Raw genomic sequence first — 21,993 nt, 5'->3', positions numbered from 1 at the left:
TTCATTCAAAGTTAACTCAAATTGTAATGATTTTAGAAATGAATTAACATTGTTTGATCCAAAGCATATTGATCGCCAGAGAATGGTTATAGTTGCATTATACTTATAGAAAGCCTTACCTTCTGCCATGATGTGTAAAGTGTAATCCACTTGATACCATCATCCAAAGTAAATTAGCATCCCACAATAAACATGGTCCAAATATAACCAATTTTTAAATAGCCAAATGGGCCTTATATAGTCTAATATCTTCCATCACTAGCCACAATTGACAAGATTGTTGATCTCAAATCATGATCAAGAGGAGCTGCTAACGGGCCTTACACAAGGTCGTTACAATATTGTAGCCTTAACCTACCTTTGTCGTGCTAACTAATCCAGTTTAATGGTCCAAATATCTTTGATTTTGCCATCAAGCCACACATGCTTCCATCAGCCATCGATTGACAAGATTAGATCAGCCGATGTCTGCTCATAAAAATGTCCCTGCTAGAGATTTTGGCAGTAAGTAAGGAGGTGATGTGGTCGGCTGACACCGTCCGTTTATGAAGGAAACTGTATTGTGTCCCCTGAAACTTGCTAGCTAGCTAGCTGGGCAGCTGGTCTGCTGGTTTGAGTGTGCCTAAAAAGTGAGTCACTATTTTAATTATATTAATATACACTATTAATTAAATACACATTGTTTTTTTTGTATAAAAGAAACCGTTTCTAGATGCATTGTGTGTTTGTTTGTGTGTTTGCAATTTAGTTGTGACTAAAAGGTTTGTGATTATTAGCTAGCATGGTCAGTTTGACATACTACTTTCACATGCACTTTTGGACGGACGGGTCGGAGGGGTTGAACCTAGCCTCCCACTGCACCCATTCAGCTAGCTACAGCCCCACTACCTCGCTTTTTCTCTGCAAGAAGTGCACAGTGCTTTATTACTGCCTAGTATCTAGGTCTCTTGCTCTGATTAGTCGTATGTGAATCTATTTTGTATAGTGGCCACAGAAGTATAGCTAGGATAAAGCATGATGCAGGTGTTGGTCTACCAGATAGCATCTTCCTCTATACAGTCCTATGGACAGATTGAGTCTGAGACATGTATCAAAATAAATTAAATTAAATTAAATAAAAATGACCCCGCCAAGCCACAGTTTGGAATAAAGTCCTTTGTTCACTCACTCTTATTGTTCCTCTGATGTTCGTCTGATAAAGCTTGCCAAATGTGCCTTCGAAAAATCTCTAACTTTACCTCCAAATCTGGATTTTGGATGTCAAAATTGGCTCGTTAACTACCTTTACTTGCTATTAAATTACTTTTCAAGAGAAATTTGGCCAGCTTGATGTCCTTCAAAGGGGACAACTACCCAATGAACAATCAGTCAGTGAAAGAAGGATTTCATTGTTCATGTTTCATGTTCATGAAACCAATGACTTTTGCTTTGTGACATGGTGCATTATCATGCTGGAAGTAGCCATTAGAAGATGGGTAAATTGCGGCCATGAAAGGATGCACATGGTCAGCAACAATACTCAAATAGGCTGTGGCATTCAAGCAATGATTGATTGGTATTAACAGGCCCAAAGTGTGCCAAGAAAACATTCCCCACACCGTTACACCACCTCCAACATGAGAAGGTGTACAGATGTTCCTAATAAAGTGTTTTGTGAGTGTGTGTGTGTGTGTATATATATACACACACATATATATATACACACACATATATATACACATATATATATAATAGATGTAGATATATAATGCCTGATCAAATTGATTAAAACTCAAATCAAAATATTAAAAAATACATTACTGTAGGTACAAGGTAATCAATACTGATTTTGTCTTAACTTAAACATTGCCCTTTACAGGGATAGATTTTTTTATATTTTTTATAGTCAGATGGGTCCTTACCCTGCAAATAGTCCATGGGCTAGGAGAAACTGTAATCCATGGTTCAGAGTTGTTTAAAAAGCCACTACTAACTTTAGTCATTGCTAACAAAAATGAATGGGTGTGAATGGGATCAGTAGAGGAGTTAATTTGTGACCAAATTAGTAGTATTGAAACTACCAACCAAGTCAGACAGTTCATTTTTTAGTTGATTTGTCCATGCAATGTTGAACTTTGTCCACTGATCCCATTCACACCAATTGTTTTTATGTTAGTGGTGGCTAAAGTTAGCTGAAGTTAGTAGTTGCTATTTGAACAAATCTGAACCATGGATTATAGAGTACTTAAAAAATTAACTTTAAGCCACACAAACTCCATATCACCTGCTCAATGTTCCGCAGAAGCCTTTAACGGAGGTCCCTTCTGTAGCCATCCTACCATTGCGCCAGCTCCAACCCTGACACTACCTTCAGACAACACTCCCCCTATATCTCTCCTACAAATAAACATTCCCACTCACTCATGCGAAAATGCAGTCTTGTATGCTCCCACACACAAACACTGTTTCCTGTGGTGAGATGTGTTGGTTATGCGAAGGCTATTTTAAACAGTGGCTAAAATAGAAACCGAATGACGCGGGTTTCACGCTCTGGTAACAGTACAGCTCACTCGCTGGGTGAAATACTGCTGCATTAATGCAGGGCACGTTGTATTTTGTATTCACACGATCACAGTCTAGTGTATTATTATGGACACGAAAAAAATGCACTTTGGCCACTTTTATGTTTCAATAAGGCGCTGGATTTCAGACGGTGTGTTGTGTCATTGTGTTTTATTCTGTTTTGCCCCTGTAGGGACACTCCACATTACATGGGGTGATTGTTGGGTTGGCCTACATTTGGCCCTTCACAATAGACAGGTTGCAATATGTGTGATACTAAAAGTAATGGCATTAGTTGATTTCAACCAAAACTACAGACATTGCTTTTAATTTTCAGATATTGGTGACTCATGAACTCATTGGCTTCATTTAAAGGTTACACATAGAATTAAGAGTGTGGTGAAAAATATTGTAGTTGAGACCTGCACTTACATTAATTGGACAGTAGGGTGAGCTGTAGTGTTTCTCAAAGATCATTGGTAAATCTCTATTGACTTGTTGCTTTAATCTCTGGGGCATGACTCTTATTGTACATAATGATCGTTTATAGAGAACACAATAGCAAGAGATTTGGGGGGTCTAAAGACCTTGAATATATTTCAAGCAGTGTTGCATGCCCTACTATCGGCCTATATGTAAAATAAATAGAGTCCTGGACTTGTTATGAGATAATATGGTCTAATGTTATGTCTCCAAGACAAGGTTATGAGTTACTAATTATACTTCTCTTGACTGGTCAAAATCACATTATCAGTTATGCAATACCATGATAAACCCATGTCAGTGCTTAAACTGGGATACCAGTCAAACCAGTTATCATTAAAATAAACAAGCAATGCGTTTCAGGTTTATTTTTTTATCGACAATAAATTACTTAAAGTTCTTAGAAAATGAAATGGGACAATTATTTAGTCATTATAATTTTTTGACACATTAAACATTACAATATACACATGTGCACATACTCATACACACAAACACATGCATGAATGTTCTTTCACTGCATGCCATTCTGGTGCTGTCGGTGTACGAGTACATTCTTTGCGGATGCTCCAGGTGTGTGGTGGTTTTTGCCGTTGGACTGGTTGTGCCTCAAGTATGTGTGACATATCCATGTTGGCAGAGGAACTGGCCCAATAACACATGTCCACTGCATATGCAAAGCCTGCAATTCTTTAGTGCTCTTCTCCACTTGATTACCCACAGCCCAACATTACTGAGCACGTTGTCATTTGATTGTTCTATGTACAAATTCATGGAACATTAATTGTCAATTTCCATTCAATACCATTTACCTTTTTATAATTTTTCCTTTGTGCTTATGTAGAGTTTGAATAGAGTGTTTGCTGTTTTCAAACAGGTAGATTGTCATGTCATTGTTCACAGGGATTTGATTCTCGAGCGAAGTGCTTAAAAATTAAAGACAAAATACACCCATGCAGTTGAGGTGTGATTACATTACATTCACATGCGATCCTCCCCATGAAAACTGTTTCTGTGGTTCTCTTTTCTTTTTGCATGCATAGCTGCTCTTCCTGAGCCTTGTTCTACAGTTGCCTTTGACTGTCAGTGCCAACAATTTCACATGAAGTTCATATTGTAGGACATGCAAGTTTATAATAGTGGTGAAAACAATTTGTGTAAATTCTCTGATAGCAGGACTCATCAGGGCAGCCTGGGATCCCCAACCCCGGTGCATTCAAACCACCTGAGCAGAAATTAAGAAATTATGCAATCGCACAATGTCATTTTCCTCCAATGCAACCCCAGGCTTGAATCATAACATTCTCCGATCCATTTGGTGCAATAAAGATGATTGCCAGGGGCTTCACTCAGTGACTCCAGTTAACGTCACGCTCTTCACTGCCCTTCCTCTGATTGATCTGTCCAAGTATCAAAAAAGTTGGAGACTTTTGGGCTGCGCCTGCCCCTGGAGGCCATCTTTGGCCCAAGCGAAGACCCCCCTCCCTGAGCCTGGTGGATCCGCTGGCACTCTCGGAGGTTCTGGGCCCGAACTTCCTTGCTCTGGATCTCCTCCACCACCCTACAGAGAAACCACCCCCTCTCACCGTCATGGAGCCTCTCACCCATCATCCAACCTGAGAAAGAGAGGGAGGAAGGGAGGGAGAGAGCAGACAGAGATAGAAAGAGTAGCCAGAGAGAGAGGATGTGGTCAGGAGAGAGCGAGAGCATAAAAAAGGGAGCCATGGGATAAATATGTAATAACAGGCCTGGTGAAACTCATTAGACAGGTGAAACTCATCAAAGCTCCCTCCCATAAGATTTCCAAGCAGACATGTTGTCTTGTCTCACCATCGTCTGTTCTCTCCAGGATGTTGAGGACGTCAGCCATCTCGATGGAGAGTTCATCTGGTTCCTGAGATGAGTAGGACTGGATGCATTGCACCTGGGGGGAGTCTGACACACAGACAGACAGCAGCATAGCACATAAGTTCTACTTATCACCTGTTAGAACAGGTATCCATACATTCAGCAGTGAGTGAATAATATTCAGCTGTGAGTAAATAACATTCAGCTGTGAGTAAATACTATGTGAAGACATCATCTGTGACTGACAATTTCTCACCTGGTTGGTGTGCGCTAGTGGACATGAAGCGTGTGCGTCTGTTTGGTGTGAGAGCACAAATCCAGCGGAGCTTATCACTCCTGTCAACAGCACAGAAACATAGGACACTGTTTACAACTGATAGGCTACATGGAAAACATTGACATGTGACAGTAATAGTTGTCTTGCTGTCACGGAGGCCCTCCACTCTGCTCAAGCTTCCTCCCTCTCCTCTGTTCTCATTCTTCTGGACCTGTCCGCTGCATTCGACACAGTAAACCACCCAATCCTTCTCTCCACCCTCTCAGAATTGGGCATCTCTGGCTCTACACTCTCCTGGTTTGCATCCTCCCTGGCCGATCGCTCTTACCAGGTTACCCTTACCACTGGGGTCCCCCAGGGCTCTATCCTAGGGCCCTTACCCTTCTCCCTTTATACCAAATCTCTTGGCTCGGTAATTTCCTCTCATGGTTTCTCCTACCACAGCTACGCAGATGACACTCAACTATTTCTCTCTTTCCCCCCTTCTGACTCTCTACGTGTCTTGCAGACATTTCTGCTTGGATGTCAGCCCACCACCTCAAGCTCAACCTTAACAAGACTGAGCTGCTCTTCCTCCCGGGGAAAGCCTGCCCTCTCCAAGACTTCTCCATCACAGTAGAGAACTCTACTGTGACCTCCTCCCATACAGCCAAAAACCTTGGGGTGATCATTGACAACCATTTATCCTGTGTGGCGAACATCACACTCCTGTAGATTCTTCCTCTATAACATCAGAAGGATAGGTCAATTCTTCACCAGAGAAGCAGCACAACTTTTGGTCCAAACACTTCTGATCTCTCGCCTTGACTACTGCAACGCACTCTTGGCCGGTCTCCCCGCCCTCCACCATCAGGCCTCTGCAGCTCATCCAGAACGCTGCCGCCCGTCTGGTGTTCAATCTCCCCAAATTCTCCCATGTCACGCCCTTCCTCCACACCATTCACTGGCTCCCAGTAGCAGCTTGCATCAGATTCAAGACCCTGAAAGGGAACAGCTCCTCCCTACTTGCAAGCAATGGTCAGCCCCTCCCTACTTGCAAGCAATGGTCAGCCCCCAAACCCCTGCCCGATCACTCCGCTCTTCCACCTCGGCTGGCCGCCTGGCACTACCGCCTCTACGTGGATACAGCAGCCGCACTACTCTGTCACGGCTTTTCACTGTCCTGGCGCCCCGCTGGTGAAATGAGCTTCCCACTGCTGTCATGACTGCAGAGTCACTACCAATCTTACACCTAGATTGGTATGTAGATTGAAGACCCATCTCTTCAGGTTACATTTTAACGGTCCCTCCTAAAGACCTCTTCACCCTCACTACCCCCCTGTATAAGTTTCTCTCCTGAAAAAAAAAAATCCTTCTTCTAGCATTATGACTGCCTATGGCCCCTGGTCTGAGCATTGATTACTTTGTCTTAAGATGACTGATGGATAGATGATTCACTTACTTAAACAAATGTATTTGTTGTAAGTCGCTTTGGATAAAGGCGTCTGCTAAATGCCATAAATGTAAATGTATTACTGGTATTACAGTAACTAGGTGTACTATGTAAAATGCTGATACTGTGTGGTAAAAACACCAGGGTGGGTTTAAGACCCTAGTGTGAGGTAGGTGTTAGTTGTTAGTTGGATGTTTTCAACAAACTCACATGCTGGAGGTCTTGAGCATGTAGTTGACGGTCCTCTCCTCCTGGTTCTCTAAAAGTTTCAGGTTGAACACATTGGCCAGCATCTGGCCCTGGTCCTCCAAATCCTCAGTCCTCAACATGGCCCGAGTGCATGAGTCCAGCACCTGGAACTTCTCCCCACTGATGGTTACGCAAACACAAACACACACTCCAAAAAATATAATTGACTGGTTTTACACAAAGAGTTCAGTTCCCTGTGATACCAGATGTGGGGGTCTGTGGACTAGTGACCCTAAGACGATGACAAAGGCTGACCTGGAGCTTCGTTTGGTGATAAGCAGCAGGTTGTTGAAGAGGAACAAGTAGACAGGGTGGTAGAGCTTGCGGCTTCGCATGGTCCTAGTGCTCTTAGGTCCGGACATCTGCTGCACTTCGCCCTTCTTCAGCAGCCAGCGCGAGTGGGAAATGACTGGCACAGACTGGGAGTTCGCAGGTCACCAGTTCAGGAGTCATATCAAGTTCAAATAGGGTCATTACATGTTTTTGTTTGCTTTTTACTCTCAAAAGAAACAGTTCCCATACAATGCTTGCTTATACAGTTTCAGTGTATAGTTTTGGTCAACTGATTTTCAGCAGGGATTGTTGAGACGGGCAATGATCATATGTGTAATCATAATAACATACTCTGTCACTGAGATAACCATATGACCCCCCTGACCAATTCACTTTATGTCTTTGTGACAGTTTCACTGTTTGAATATAGCATGTGAGATCTGCCATTGTGACTGTGTTTACCTTAGATTTGAACTCCAGTGTTTTCTCGATGCTGATCAGCTCCTCTGTGCGACTCATCTTCCTTACCCCTTCATTGCAGTCCTTTACAATCTGAGACAGGAACAAACACACACCCTAAGGATATACATATACATATCCTCAAACTCACTGTGGTATTAGTACTACATGGTATGTTACAACTATCAATATACTGTATTGTAGATAAGATAGATGATCAGTGTGCAGATAAATACAATTCATGGAGACAAGGTAAAGCAAATTATTAGTACAGATGGCTACTGAACCTGTTTCAGAACCTAACCACTACATTTATCCATATGGCTATGCAGCTCCAATTAAAACCACATTCTTTTCTAGGCAAAAAGTACAATTAAACTCATCAGCATCATCATTCCTTACGAGGTAGAGAGGCATGACACCACACAGGACATAATTATTTCTTCATATTTCATCACTCCATGCCCTGAGCCTGAGCCCAACTCTAACCACTATACCTCCAACACTTCCTTCATTGTACCCGAGCCCAGTACTGACCCCAACCCAACTTAACCATGCCAGGTCTAGGTGCGTGTGTGTGTGTGGTTTTTTTACAGTACCTGTTCCAGCTGCTTATGTGCCTTGATGGCGTTGACCTCCCTCTCTGAGTTCTCCTCTGCCCTCTTCAGAATGTTCTGTAAGATTTCATAGCACTTAACATTAAGTATCCCCTATACCTTAGTGGTAACACTGTTATTACTCTCGTAACAACATTGTATTAACATAGTGTCACATAGAGAATTACAAAGAAAACAGCTGGGGGCAGGTATTTCTCCTAGAGGGCCCCCTCCCTTTGGAACAGCCTGCCACTCCATGTTCAGTCCAGAATTTTTTATAATCTAGATTGAAACCCCACATATTTAGCCTCAGCTATGACTAGCAGTAGACCAGTTATGTGTTCATCATTCATGTATTGTCATTCACACTCCCACAAATTCCACACTAACTCCACACTTCTCTCACTATCCCATGAGCCCCCCATCCCTCACCCCCACTCAGTCCAGGGTCCAACCGGTCCAAGGTCCAACCACTTCCATCTGCATTCCTGACCCAAAAGGCCACCCAGTGATCTAGAAACCACATCCCCTATCTACCATCTCTTGTGCCACTTACATGCTCTAGTGTTCCTGTCTAAAGCCTGCCTCCTGTGCCACCCCCCTGTGTTGTCCCTCCTGCTGGATCCCCACACTGCCTACCAACGCTGCCCTCCCTACTGTTTAGCATTCCATGTCTTGTCTGTGAACTTGGTCTTGCCCCTGTCCTGTCTTGAACCCCCCCCCCGCCCCATCCCCACCCACTGTGTTGCCTCATGTCTGCATCATGTCCTGAAGTCAAATCTCTGTTATTATGCTTGTTGTTTATCTATCTTCTGTTTTAATTTGGATTTGTTTTCCCTGTAAAGTGTATATGCACTTTAAATAAAACTTGGCTTGATGACAATGGTGTGGAAGGCTTTTATTATACAAGTGGAATAAGGAACAGACCCTGTTGGTCCTCTTACCTGCACCAGAAGCTTGAGCCGTGTGATCCTCTGGAAAGGGAGGATGAGGAAGGAGGTGAAGGAGAGGCCTCGGACGCGCGGCTGGTTTTCCAGCTGAGCCATGGCTTCACGGAACGCCTGGTTTCCCTGTCTGGACAGAACACAGGCATGCTCAAACGAACACAGAGAGACAGGACCAACACAAACCACAGTTAACACACAGTATAAACACACTTTAAATTAAGCTGCAACTATACCCATGTAGTAACGCTGATATTACTCTGATAACAACAATACTGTATTACCATGCTGTTACCATAGTACATTAGCAAGGTGAAGATTGGAGGTAGGGTAAACTGATCCTAGATCTGTGCCTAAGGGGAACTTCTATCTGGAGCAACAAGACACCGCACCAATGTAAATTAGGCAAGTTCAAACATTGCCAAAGATACAGTCATGCCATGCAAGACCTAATAGAAACCACAACACCTGTTTAGACACTCTGTCCTGGCAATTCAACCAACTGACCAGCAGAGGTCCCCCTCCCTCGAGCAAGACTGACAGTGTTAGCGAACTAAGCTTAGTACTGTCTCACCATGTCACCAAGCATGAGAAGTGAGTTTTGCTAAAGCCTCTTTCAAATCAATACAGAAAATCTCTGGTTTTGCATATAAAACTGAGAGGGGGGGGGGGGCAACAATCGTCTTTGCTTCTGACGTAGGTATGTGTAGCCTGTAAATAATCTGCCCAGGAATGAGCAGCAGTGAAAACCTCTTAAGAATCTGAATCTCCCAGCCTGGGGAGAAATCTACTGCTCACAGAGAGGAAACCAGCTGCTCCCTTTCCAAATTTCACAGCATGAAGACACAGGTTCTAGGTTGTTTCACCATAATGCTATTCTGACGATGACTACCTAACATTTGAGAGAACCAACTTCAGCTCAGCATGTGACACAATATTGCAGATGATGTAGTGGGGAGTACCTAACACCAGGCCACAAGGTCATAGGGTTCGCTTTCCAGGTCTTATGATGCAGGCCTACGGATGTCAAGTTATGGTATTTTTTCTTCACCTGTCATGTAGTTAGACTCATAATGGGTGTAGAAAGATTATCCACGTGGTGTGTGTGCTTAGGATATTCTAGACTCTAGAATCTAGAGCATCCACTGATGGACATGAATGATTATTTGTCTTGTGACTTTAATTAAAAAACAAACACATACACACTCACTCACACACTCACACACACACACACACACGCTATGATTTGAACAATGGCTGATGGTTTTTTTTCTTCCAGTAAGGGTTTGTCTGTGTGGTTACTGGCTAGGCTCCCAGTACGTAATGCGTGGGAACCTCACAGTGTCTCACTCAGGTATGTAGTGCTGAGGCACATCTAGGTAGCAACCACACCCTCTCTCACAACTTAGCCATCACAATCAATAAAAACCCTGTTCTCCATTAAAAACACAAATACAGACTGACTGACATACGCACACGCACACACACACGCACACACACTCACACACAGGGCTGATGTACTGTATGCGTCATTCACATCTAGACAGTTGAACAGACTGTTATTCAAAGTGGAGGTGTTGCATTGTTATAATTTCTCAGGGTTCTCACTTAGGGATCTATTCTGTTCCGTTGCTTGATGGGCAGCTACTTTCTGTGGTACTGAACGTCTTAATAGCCTCCAATGTATCCACACATATATACTTTAAGTATAGAACATAGTCTACAGAGCAAGAAGATACTGCCAGTATTACTACCCCCCGATCCATGGCTACATAGCTTATTCAGGGAATGTCTGGGGGAGGACTGATCATATCTACACCCTGATCTGTGATGAGTTTAGAACGGTATTTGGATGGCAACCATATAAACCACAACACAATCCTTATTGACCTAATGCATCGAGAGCTTAGTAAATTGGAAGAGGGGGACCCACAATATGCGTCGGTAGTTCTTCTCCTGGTACACCTGGTTGATGACATAAGTGATGAAAACCTGGAAGTGCGCGACAGCGTGGTCGTGGACAATGTCACACACTTCTGAGATCTGAATGGACTGCTCGATACGGTTCTCCAGGTCCATCAGGAACCTAAAGAAGTGTGACATCATGAGCAGGGTGGCTATACAATCATACAGTGTGATATATAATGTAAAATGAAAAGGCTTAGTCTACACACACACGCACACACACAACAACATGCTTCAATTCTCTTACCTTTCGCTGGCCTTCATCACCTCCTCGATGTTGGAGAACAGGAAGTGCATGTCTGATTGGCTGAGGGTGTTGACCAGTACAGGGTTTCGCAGGAAGTGCGTCTCCAGCACCTCCAGACTCTTGTAGTATGACGCCTCCGATGTCACCAGCTCAAACATGGCCTAGAAGGATAAGATGAGAAATATGTCACAGATCCAACATACAGTGCCTGTAGAAAGTCATCATACCCCTTTGAAATAGTTACTATATTTGTCGTACAGCCTGAAATCAAAACCCATTAAAAAAAAAACTTTTTCTAGCTTTATGTACAAATTTAGTCATACAACATCAAACTAATGAAAAAAAAGGCGACAGTTCTGAAAATTTATACAAAATGAAAAACAAGAATAACAGGGTTGAAAAAGTCATCAGTCCCCTGATTTAATACTTTGTAGAGCCACCTTTTGCTGCAATTACAGCCATCAATCTGTTTGGATATGTCTCTACTAGGTTTGCACACCTAGATTGGAGAATATTTGCCCATTCTACCTTGCGGAATTATTCGAGTTCTGTCAAATTCCGTGGTGAGCGGCGATGGACTGCTCTCTTCAAGTCCATCAACAGATTTTCTATCGGATTTAAGTCAGGGCTCTGACTTGGCCACTCAAGAACATTCACCTTTCTATCCTTAAGCCACTGCGTTGTTCTTTTGGCGGTATGTTTAGGATCGTTGTCGTGTTGGAAGGTGAATGACCTGCCCATCTTCAGCTGTCTAGCAGAGGGACGCAGGTTGTCCTCAAGAATTTGGGTGTACTTGGCAGCATCCATTTTCCCTTCAATCCTGACCAATTGCCCAGTCCCTGCTGAAGAGAAACATCCCCACAACATAATGTTGCCACCACCATGCTTCACAGTAGGTATGGTGTGTTTTGGGTGGTGTGCTGTGTTTGGTTTTTGCCAAAAAAGTTCAATCTTAGTCTCGTCTGACCATAAAACCTTTTTCCACATGGCAACAGAATCTTCCAGGTGTGTTTTTGCATAGCACAAACGAGACTGAGTGTGGCACTTTTTCAGAAAAGGCTTCTTTCTTGCTACCCTGCCATACTGGCCAGCTTTGTGTAAAGCTTGTGAGATTGTTGTCACATGCACAGACAGACCAGTCCCAGCCATAAAGACTTGTAAGTCCTTCAAAGTTGCCTTTGGCCTCTTGGTAGCTTCTCTGATCAATGTCCTCCTGGCTCGGTCATCCAGTTTGGACGGACAGCCTGATCCAGGCAAGGTGTTGGTGGTGCCATACGCCTTCCACTTCTTAATGATGCTCTGAACGGTACTCAGAGGGATAGCTAAAGCCTTCGAAATCTTTTTGTAGCCTTCACCTAACTTCCTGCCTTCCTACAACTTTATCCCGGAGGCCTTTTGAAAGTACTTTTCCAACCATGGTGAATTCTTTGCAGAACCATGCACTTCTAGTAGTGGAATCCTCAAGAAACAGCTGGTTTTATTCTGAAGTAATCAAAACCACTACAATTGATGTCAGGTGGGGGGCAATTAGCCTGGTGTTTGATCTGGAAGTTGATTGGTTGCACCTGAGCAAGTTTATAATGGTATACTCTAAGGGGCTGATCACTTAACCAAACCAGGTATTTCACTAATTAATTTTTAATAATTGTCCAGAATTTTTAAAAATGTTACTTTCACGTTGACGATGAGGGTTATAATGTGTACATACAGCTCAAAAAAGTTAGATTTGATTTATTTTAATTTCCAGGGTGTAATGTGACAAAAGGTAAAGATTTCACAGGGTATGATGACTTTCTATAGGCACTGTATATAAGGTCTCACCCACTGTTCCATAGGACCACTGTACTCCAACATCCCAACATTCATTTATGTGTCAAGCCCCTTGATCAGGTATGAACCAGAGTTTTGTGATTTGGTGACGATAAGCTGATCCTAGAGCTGATCTATACCTAAAGGCAAACTTTTACCCAGAGCATACATTATGACTCTATCACCTTCTGCTATATGACCTCTTTAACCCTTTACTGTCCAGTATGACATTGGACCCCTCCCTCACCTCCTGTATGATGACCTCTCTCTGGGGCAGCTGGGCCAGCAGGCCACTCTGCTGTACAGCCTCCAGGTTTTGCCACAGACTGAGAGAGCGGGCACTGTTCCTTAGCTGGAGCTGTAGGGAGGGTGGGGACATCAGTCCAGACCCTGTGACCGCTGACCCTGCTGTGATCCGTGGTGCCAGCCCCTCAAGCTGTCGCCGCTGCTCAATCTCCTGCTGCTTGGACGTGTCCCTGTACTCCTGGTATAGGAAGGCTGGTGGGACAAAAGAGACAGAATCAGAGGGAAAATTTGTGTGCTATCCTTTCATTGTGGAGTATTTGAAGTATAGGCATGCCATAGCCAGGTAAAATCACCTAATTTAGAGGGCTAGGATTGCTGAAGGATTTATCATTTGCCTCTCTTTCAGGCAGTATCAGGAGAAAGACGTTTGAATGTTTGCATTCTGATAAGGAATGTAGTTAGCTTTGGAGGAGAACATGTGTGTTTGTATATGTGTGTGTGTGTGTGTGTGTGTGTGTGTGTGTTCTGTCCTCTCGATGATGGCAAGGTGATTTTGTACAGTGGGAGCCTGTTGCATAAGCCCCCTCAGTCATATTCAACAGCTTGCTTAGGTGGGCGTCTGGACTGACACTTATATAAGAGGGAGAGAGAGAGAATGAGGGAGATTGAGACAGGAGGAAAGAGAGTGAGTAGTGCCTGGACCAACATGTTGTCAAGGTGCACTTTCTCCAGTTATTCCATGAATGTGTGCGTCTCTAAGGACATCCGTCTATGTACACATGCCAGCAATCAGAACTTTGGCTCTTCTCTTAGTACCATTATCTATACAGTATACCCTAACCAGTTGCTGGTTATAGAATATAGCCTTGCGAGAGAATACAATCAACTCTCAGAGGAATTCAACCTTGACAGACACACAACAAGGAGTCAGTTGGTGATAAACACCACTCAGTAGAAATGTGGCTATGTTATCAAGCTTGTTTTTTGTTTGGTCATGCCTTATGATGAGTTATCAGTGTGGTCTAACAGCACTATGTGCAAGCGAGTGTACAAAATGAATATGCTATGTCTGGAGGCTGTAGAGTAGGTGGAATGCATATGTTATCCACCTTGTTAACCTCTACCTCACTAACATATTCATGTTGTGAAATGCATAAGAATATTGGCTATATTTTCTCACCAATATTTTTAACGATGTTGAGGCTGTGGCAGATGGTTTCTATTTTTATCTGTGATGTGCTCTCCTCGTTGCTCACCAACCTGAGAATAAAAAGGGACATTGAGGAGAATGATATACTGTACAAAGAGGAAAATGGAGAGAAAATAGTATTGACTTTCCTGACATCAATAGCAATGCTGTTCCCCTCAACCTGTAAATTGCATGACAATAAAATGGACAAATACATAATTATAATGCTCGGTTTATTTGACCTACAGTGGGCTGCATGGCAGTGCATAACAACTAATAGATACAGTTTGCACATTCCAACAGATTGGCCATGAATTCTTAAATGTTCTTTAAAAATGTACATTTTCCTTAAAAAGAGATCTTCATCCTGAAGATCAATGTGCCATATTCCCATGCTTAAGTTAGGATAAACAAATGTGTTTGAGCCCAAAGGGTCAAACCAGTAACTCCTATTGAGATTGAGTTTGTCTTTGGAAGGATTCAATAGAATGAGCAGAAATTATTGCCTCTTATTTTGCAGGTACACTTGTTGAAATGCAGTATGAAGATTTTGAAAAAACCCTCTCCATCTCCACAATCTTTGTCTCACTCACTCGCTCTCTCGCAAAGATGTTCACTGAGTATCTCCCTTTTAAAAGCCCTCACTTAAAAGCACTCTCCCTCTAAAGCATGTCATGAATAAGTACCAACATTAAAGTGCCATGTGACTGTCTATTCATCATCATTATCATCATCATCATCATGTATCCCTTCTAGTTGATTCGTTTGTGATAAACAATTCTAAAGTGAAAACAATGTACTTGTGTGCCTATAACACACCCTACTACTAAGAAAATCTCTAGAACCCAGCTTCAAAGAAGCAGAACCCAGTGATTTCTCCTGGCATTAGTATTTTTTTACCTGAACTTGACTGCGTCTACGTCGGCCACCGCTGCCTGGTGCTGCTTGTCCCCTCCAGGCTCTTGTACAGAGCAGGCTGTGGCCGTGCGTTCCGAGAGGCTCTCCATGTCTCCACTGTGTCTTCCGTGCGTCCGGTAGAAGCCTGCCTCAGCCGCAGTAACAAGAACGGAAGATCCTCCGCATTGACCGTTGGCGGGAGATGCATCTGCCCCCCTCCCCTGTCCTCTCCTCCCCCCAACGGGGGATGAGGCCCCGCTAGGAGGCACGCGTGGGCTCATAGGCTCCCCGTTGCTTGGCAACACAGCTCTGCAACAGAGTGGATGTGGAGAGGTTGGTGTACTAAATATTACAGGAAGAAACATTCAGCAGCTTAAACATTAAGCAAAATGTGTGTGTGTGTGTGTGTGTGTGTGTGTGTGTGTGTGTGTGTGTGTGCGTGTGCGTGTGTGTGTGTATGTTTGTGTGTGTGTGTGTGTGCTTGCGCGGGTGCGTGTGTGTGTGTGTATTTTCATATATGTCCATGGCCTTGCCTTTGAGCGTATGTTCACGTGTTTGTGGATGGGTGTGTGCATATACAGTTTCAGGTTGGGTTGGGCAATAGAGGCTCACCGTCGAGCCCGGGGCGATAGGGGTGGTTTCTGGAGCACAGGGACACTGAGGGAGTTACCTGCCCTGCTAGCTGGGTTGGTCTCTGGGCCAGACCTGGGAGAGACTGCAGGGCCTAGAAAAAGACAGAGTGGAAAAGTGGGATAAGGTATGGAGGAACAAGGGTGAGTGGACAGAGAGGAAAGTACAAGGAAATTAAAAGGTCCTATGCAGTCTCTTTATCTCTCATTCCCTCTCTCTCCAACACTTAGACACACACACACACACACGCACCCACACACATACACACACACACACACACACACATACACACACACACACACGTGTAGTAATGACTTTGAAACCCTCTTTATACAAAAGAATGTGTTGGTAGGGGGGAGCCTTCTGACTGGGATTGAGAGGGTGTGTTTTACAGCAGATTACTGCATAGAGAGACATGTGAACAACTGTGTTTTCCTCCAAGTGCTCCTTAGTGTTTTTACCTCAGTCTTTTAATACACTGTTTGATTAGCCTCTCCACCTCCATTTAAGCTGTATCTAACACAGCTTAAAGGGAGGTGGACTAACACTGCTGTCTCAACCTGCAAACACTTGATGTACCCCTCATGTCTGGACAACCGGTAGTGGGTGTGTTATGATAGGTGACTGGTAGTGGGTGTGTTATGTTAGGTGACATGAGCACCATGACATTTTTATCGGTCAGCTGTATGCTCTTCATAAACAGCTGTGCTAATTGAATTTAACAGAAGTGACATCAAGAACAATAGTTGAGTATGGTAGTACATACAGTATGGTCACAAATCAATTGGGCAACACTAGCTACCCCTAAAATTTAAAAAAAATAAAAATAAACACTGGCTACTTGATGGCAACTACTTCCTGGTGGCTGAGTCACAGATGATCACAGAGGAGAATTAACTAAGCTGTAATCATAGCCATAGTCATAAACATGCTGCACACCCCTTATTATACAGTCCATCTCATGAGAGTTCTTCACTTCTGTTGCAACATGGTCTCTAGACAATATTTGTCAAATTAATTTGTTTTCAAATGAAAACATATATCAGGGAAGGTTAAGATATAATTCAAGAGAAGATATTATAGACCTTATATTATTATAATTAGGTATTTATAGGGAAGAGCAACATGACCACAACTCCATCTAGCAGGCCTCCCAATAGGCCTCAGCTATGTTGCTTTCACCTTTCAGATCGTTGTGTGGCAGCATATGGTAATGAAAAGAGGAAATTTAAATCACTTTGATTCTACCATAGCCTTCCAACTAACGGTTCTTCAACAATAAACAACAAACTTTCTGTTTATTTGGGGATAGTTGCTACAGTACCAGTACAGTAATGATATACTTTGGTATACAGTAGGTTGCAAAGGGCTACCATTTCCTGCTGATGTAAGATCATAGGCACACAGTGTTCAATAGTCCCCTGTTATGATGATCTATGCGTGTTCAGGTATGTGTAACAAACAATTATTTCTAAACAGACATTGTACCTTCAGACTGCTGGGTATATTATGCATTAACTGTGTACATTGCCTCGCTTGCCCATAAGTCTGCTATTGAGTTGTTATGCAATGCCAGCCAGGACAAAAATTTAATGCTGCAAACACACGTCCACACTCTTACTCATATAACCCATTGAACAGTTGTTCCACTTATCGTACCAACAGAACAGTGAGTTTAGTTGACTCATTCACACCTCAATAGCTATAGAACAGCCAGTTCAGACAAAGAGGACAGCCAACTCTACTCAAAGCAGCAGACAGCTAATGCCAGGGGAAGACAGGCTTATTGTAATTCATGGAATGGAATGAGAAATGGTATCAAACACGTGTTTGACACCATTCCACATTCCATTCCATGCATTACAATAAGCCCATCCTCTGACTTCCACCTCCACCATCAATCCCCTAGCTAACACATATATCCACATTCTATTACCTAAAGTGTGATGGGCACAGTTGCGAGACATAATCCACACAATATACTCCGAGTCCATCCAACCAGCCAAATGGAAACTACTTGGTTGTACCATAGATATAGATCCATCTCTATGGCTTATACAAACTGCAAACATCAACCTACAGTGCCTTTCATAAGTATTGGAAAGAGGAAGCATTTTGTCTTCTTTAAGCTATATACTCCAATAGTTTGGATCAATTTGAAATCAAACAATTACTGTATGTTAAAGTAGAGATTCTCAGCTTTAATTCAATGTTTTATTTTTTCAGATTGGTTTCACCATTTCGAAATTACAACCCTTTTTATACATAGTTCCCCAATTTCAGGGAACCAGTAGTATTGGAAAATTGGCTTGACAGGTGTTCCTGGTACGTCAGGTGTATTCCGTCGCATCATTTGTGCAGGCATAAGAGAGCAGTCAATGTCTAGTATTGATTTTAGGCTTTGCGTTTGCTTTTGGAGTCTGCTATGGTGTCTGTCAACATGAGGACCAAAGCGGTGTCAATGAAAGTCAAGGAAGCCATTGTTAGGCTGACAAATCAGAAAAAAATATATCAGAAACATAGCCAAAACCTTAGGCTTGCCACAATCAACAGTTTGGAACACCATTAAAATGAAAAAGAAAAACATTGGTGATCTCAGCAATCACAAATGGGCTGGTAGACCAAGGAACTCTTCTATAGTGGATGACCATAATAAAAAATAAAATTAAAAAAAACTGTCCCACAGATCAGGTACACTCTCCAGGAGGTAAGCATGAATGTGTCAGAGACTACCATGTGCGGAATATGTCACCAGCCGGACTACAGAGGCTTCACTGCAAGCCCCTGTAGTTATCCTCAAAAAGGATGGTCAGGTTACAGTTTGCTAAAAGGTACCTACAAAGTCTGCAAAAAAGGTCTTGGGGAAATTAATATTATCATATAGCCAGAGTGATTGCAAGTGGAAAGTTTGGAGAAAAAAGGATATGCCCAAGATCTACAGCATACCACCTCATCTGCGAAACATGGTAGAAGGGGGTGTTATGGTTTGGGAATGTATAGCTGCCACTAGAACTAGTTAACTTGTCTTAATTGAGGATGTTACTGCTGATGGCAGCAGCAGAATGTATTCTGAAGTGTATAGAAACATCTTGTCTGCTGGCGCTCCATCATACAGTAAGACAATGACCCAAAACATACTGCCATAGCAACTCAGGATTTTTTCAGGGACAGAAAGTGGAAGGTTCTTGACTGGCCAATTCAATCTTCAGATTTAAATCTAATTGAACATGCATGTAATATTCTGAAGAGGGAACTTAAGGCAAAAAGACCTCAAAACAATCAACAACAGAAGATGGCTGCAGTACAGGCCTGGCAGAGCATCAACAGAGAATATACCCAGCATCTGGTGGGGTCAATGGGTCGCAGACTTCAGGCAGTTATTGCATGCAAATTGGATTGTCAACCAAATACTAAACATAAGTGCTTAATTTGGACATTATATGATTTTTTCCAATACTTTTGGAGCCCTGAAATAGGCTGACTATGTTTAAAAAATGTTGTACTTTCTAAATGGTGAAACCAATCTGAAAGAAAAAAACACTGAATTAAAGCTGATCATCTCTACTTTGACCCCATAGTAATTGTTTGATTTCAAATCCAAACTGTTACAGTATAGAGCTAAAAGAAGACAAAATGTTTCCTCTTTCCATTACTTATGGAGGGCACTGTATTTACTTTAAACTCTTCAAGCCATGACAATGCTTTTTCAGATTCAAAATTTGTTGATCAAATACTTGATCACAGAGGAACAAAAAAGTTAAACAACAGTTGTTATGCAACTGCAATAAGAAAGATAAAGATAACTTTATAACACTTGAGATAAGGTTATCAAAACCAAAAGTCACAACCAGCCATAACTGGTTTAAACATTGAGCACCTGTTTTATTGTCCTTGAGCTTCCAGATCAAATAAATTACAGAGGAAATATGAGATGAGACAGTCTTTGATGTCCAGATCATCTAAGAGTATCATGTCTTCGTCTTTCATTACACTTAACGACATTGATCCCATGTATTTTATGAATTGTTTTACAATGCATTATTGTTTAACTATGTGGCAAAGACTGGTGGTTGAGATGAAAACTAGCATACAACTGGCACAGAATGCAGTTCAGTAAGAATTTCTGTTTATCCATCTTCATGGAACTTTTTTGTTGAGAAAATAAATAGATGATGGTATGGAGATGACTGACAAATTGGTGGATAGTACAGTAGTTACCTATCAGTTACTCTCCTCTCTGACCTCAAGATTTTTCCAGGTCAAAAGAACAGGCCTCACTCGGTCATTCAAAACAATAGAACCAGTTCCTCAGGTTTCATTTGGTTTGATCTTTACAGTAGGTGGGCTGCCAAGCCTGTGTTCTCTGTCAAACGACACAATCACTTCACTGGTCTATGGTACAGCACGTAACAATAATATCCCAGACTGAGTGATATAAGGAAAGAGGTCAGGGTTTAACAGGATTAATGGGACCATAGAGACTAAATACCCAAGCAGCTCACAGTGTTAACCTGAATTAGGGCCTGATGTGAAGTTGGATACAAAGACACTTGCATGATACATATATGTCAGTGGAATAACAGGGCTCAACATTCCATCCTACCTGAAAAAAATAAATGCCATTGATTCTCACAATCTGAATGCCTGGTTTATGGCCTGTGGCAGACAAAGAAGCATTTTCTGGTGATATTGAGAGGGAGGGAAAAGTGTTTTTTCTTCTTCTTACATTCAGGCTGTTCTGATGAGGGGAGCCTCTTCTTCCTCATCGACCGGTAAAAGCGGGAATTCCTACGGATAGGGGTGTGACCCCTCCCTGTCCCATGATCAGGGTCATCCTCATCCTCGTCCTCCTCATGGCTGGCCTGCACCAGGGCGGCTGGGCGCTTCTCTGGGGACTCCCGTGTCTTCTGCCCCCACTTGCCCCTAAACAGGGCAGTCATCGCCATGGCAAAAGGCTCCGTCTACCTCTCTCAGATTAGAGTGGTGGGGTTCCAGTGGGTTGTTGCTTTGGGGCAGAGGAGAGGCAAGAATCCGTCAAACACTAGCCAGAATCCAGGAGAAAATCCATCTGGGATTATGAACTCCCGTTGAGGTAACACAACAACACACACCAGTGTCTCACATACAGGTTAGCGACTGTGCAGCTACCAGAACCTGCCCCTCTCTCTCTCTCTCTCTCTCTCTCTCTCTCTTTCGCTCTCTCTCTATCTCCCTCCTCCTTCTGCCTAGGGGTGTTGTTAGTTACCCAGACAGCCGTGGAGCCAGTGAGAGTCAGCCCCCTCTCTCTCCCTAAGCTGTAATTATTGTGTTTATGACTCTCACTCTCTTGCTCTCCCCTTCCACCTCTCCCTCCCTCCCTCTCTCTCTCTCTCTCTCTCTCTCTCTCTCTGTATGCACCACCCTGTACTGTTTGGGGCCTGAAAGGCATTCCTGAGCCCGGCCTGGCTTCACCTGTCTGCCCACCTCCCTCTGCTCTGCTGGGGAACAAGAAAAGCCACTCACCTGTGCCAGGGAATTCAGCTGCATGGTGATCCCTCCTTTAGGGCTCCTGTTTTGTAGATACCTCCCCTCAAGATCTTCAATGTGCTCACCGGTGCGCCCTGTGGTGTATTCTTCTGTATTATTTGCACTTCAGAACAGAGACATGTACCCCTGCTTTTTTTCCTGTATGTCCTGTTGAACTGCTGTCAAATTGAGCATGTAGCGTGTTGTCCTGTGTGGTGGGTGACAATGGCTCTGACCCGCTCTCCACTGCTGTCTTATCTCCAGTCAGCTGATGAAGAAAAGATCAAAGTTCGTTCTCTCTTTATCCACACAGCAGTGAGAGTTGAGCACTCCTTTATGACATAAGGCTGGGGAAGGCACTCAATGAGGCCTCATCATATGAGCAGTGAGTGCATGCCATCAA

At 43.0% G+C, this 21,993-nt stretch overlaps 1 protein-coding gene across 1 annotated transcript; it reads right to left on the bottom strand.

Moving 5' to 3' along the window:
- Positions 1-3,377: 3,377 nt before the first annotated feature.
- ngef (neuronal guanine nucleotide exchange factor) lies at positions 3,378-21,928 on the bottom strand. The gene is made up of 16 exons (XM_083696024.1): positions 21,588-21,928; positions 20,812-21,090; positions 16,068-16,179; positions 15,459-15,764; positions 14,550-14,629; positions 13,371-13,621; positions 11,315-11,475; positions 11,036-11,188; positions 9,103-9,232; positions 8,162-8,236; positions 7,566-7,655; positions 7,086-7,249; positions 6,792-6,950; positions 5,129-5,208; positions 4,855-4,959; positions 3,378-4,640 (listed from the first exon to the last, which is right to left on the bottom strand). The coding sequence occupies exons 2-16, from the start codon at positions 21,029-21,031 to the stop codon at positions 4,402-4,404; spliced, it is 2,325 nt and encodes a 774-aa protein (XP_083552150.1). The 5' UTR covers positions 21,032-21,090; positions 21,588-21,928; the 3' UTR covers positions 3,378-4,401.
- Positions 21,929-21,993: the final 65 nt, after the last annotated feature.

The sequence above is a fragment of the Argentina silus genome (assembly GCF_951799395.1).
Source record: "Argentina silus genome assembly, chromosome: X".
Classification (NCBI taxonomy): Eukaryota; Metazoa; Chordata; class Actinopteri; order Argentiniformes; family Argentinidae; genus Argentina; species Argentina silus.
Note: the sequence above shows the minus strand (reverse complement) of the source record. Positions and strands in the feature narration are given on the sequence as shown.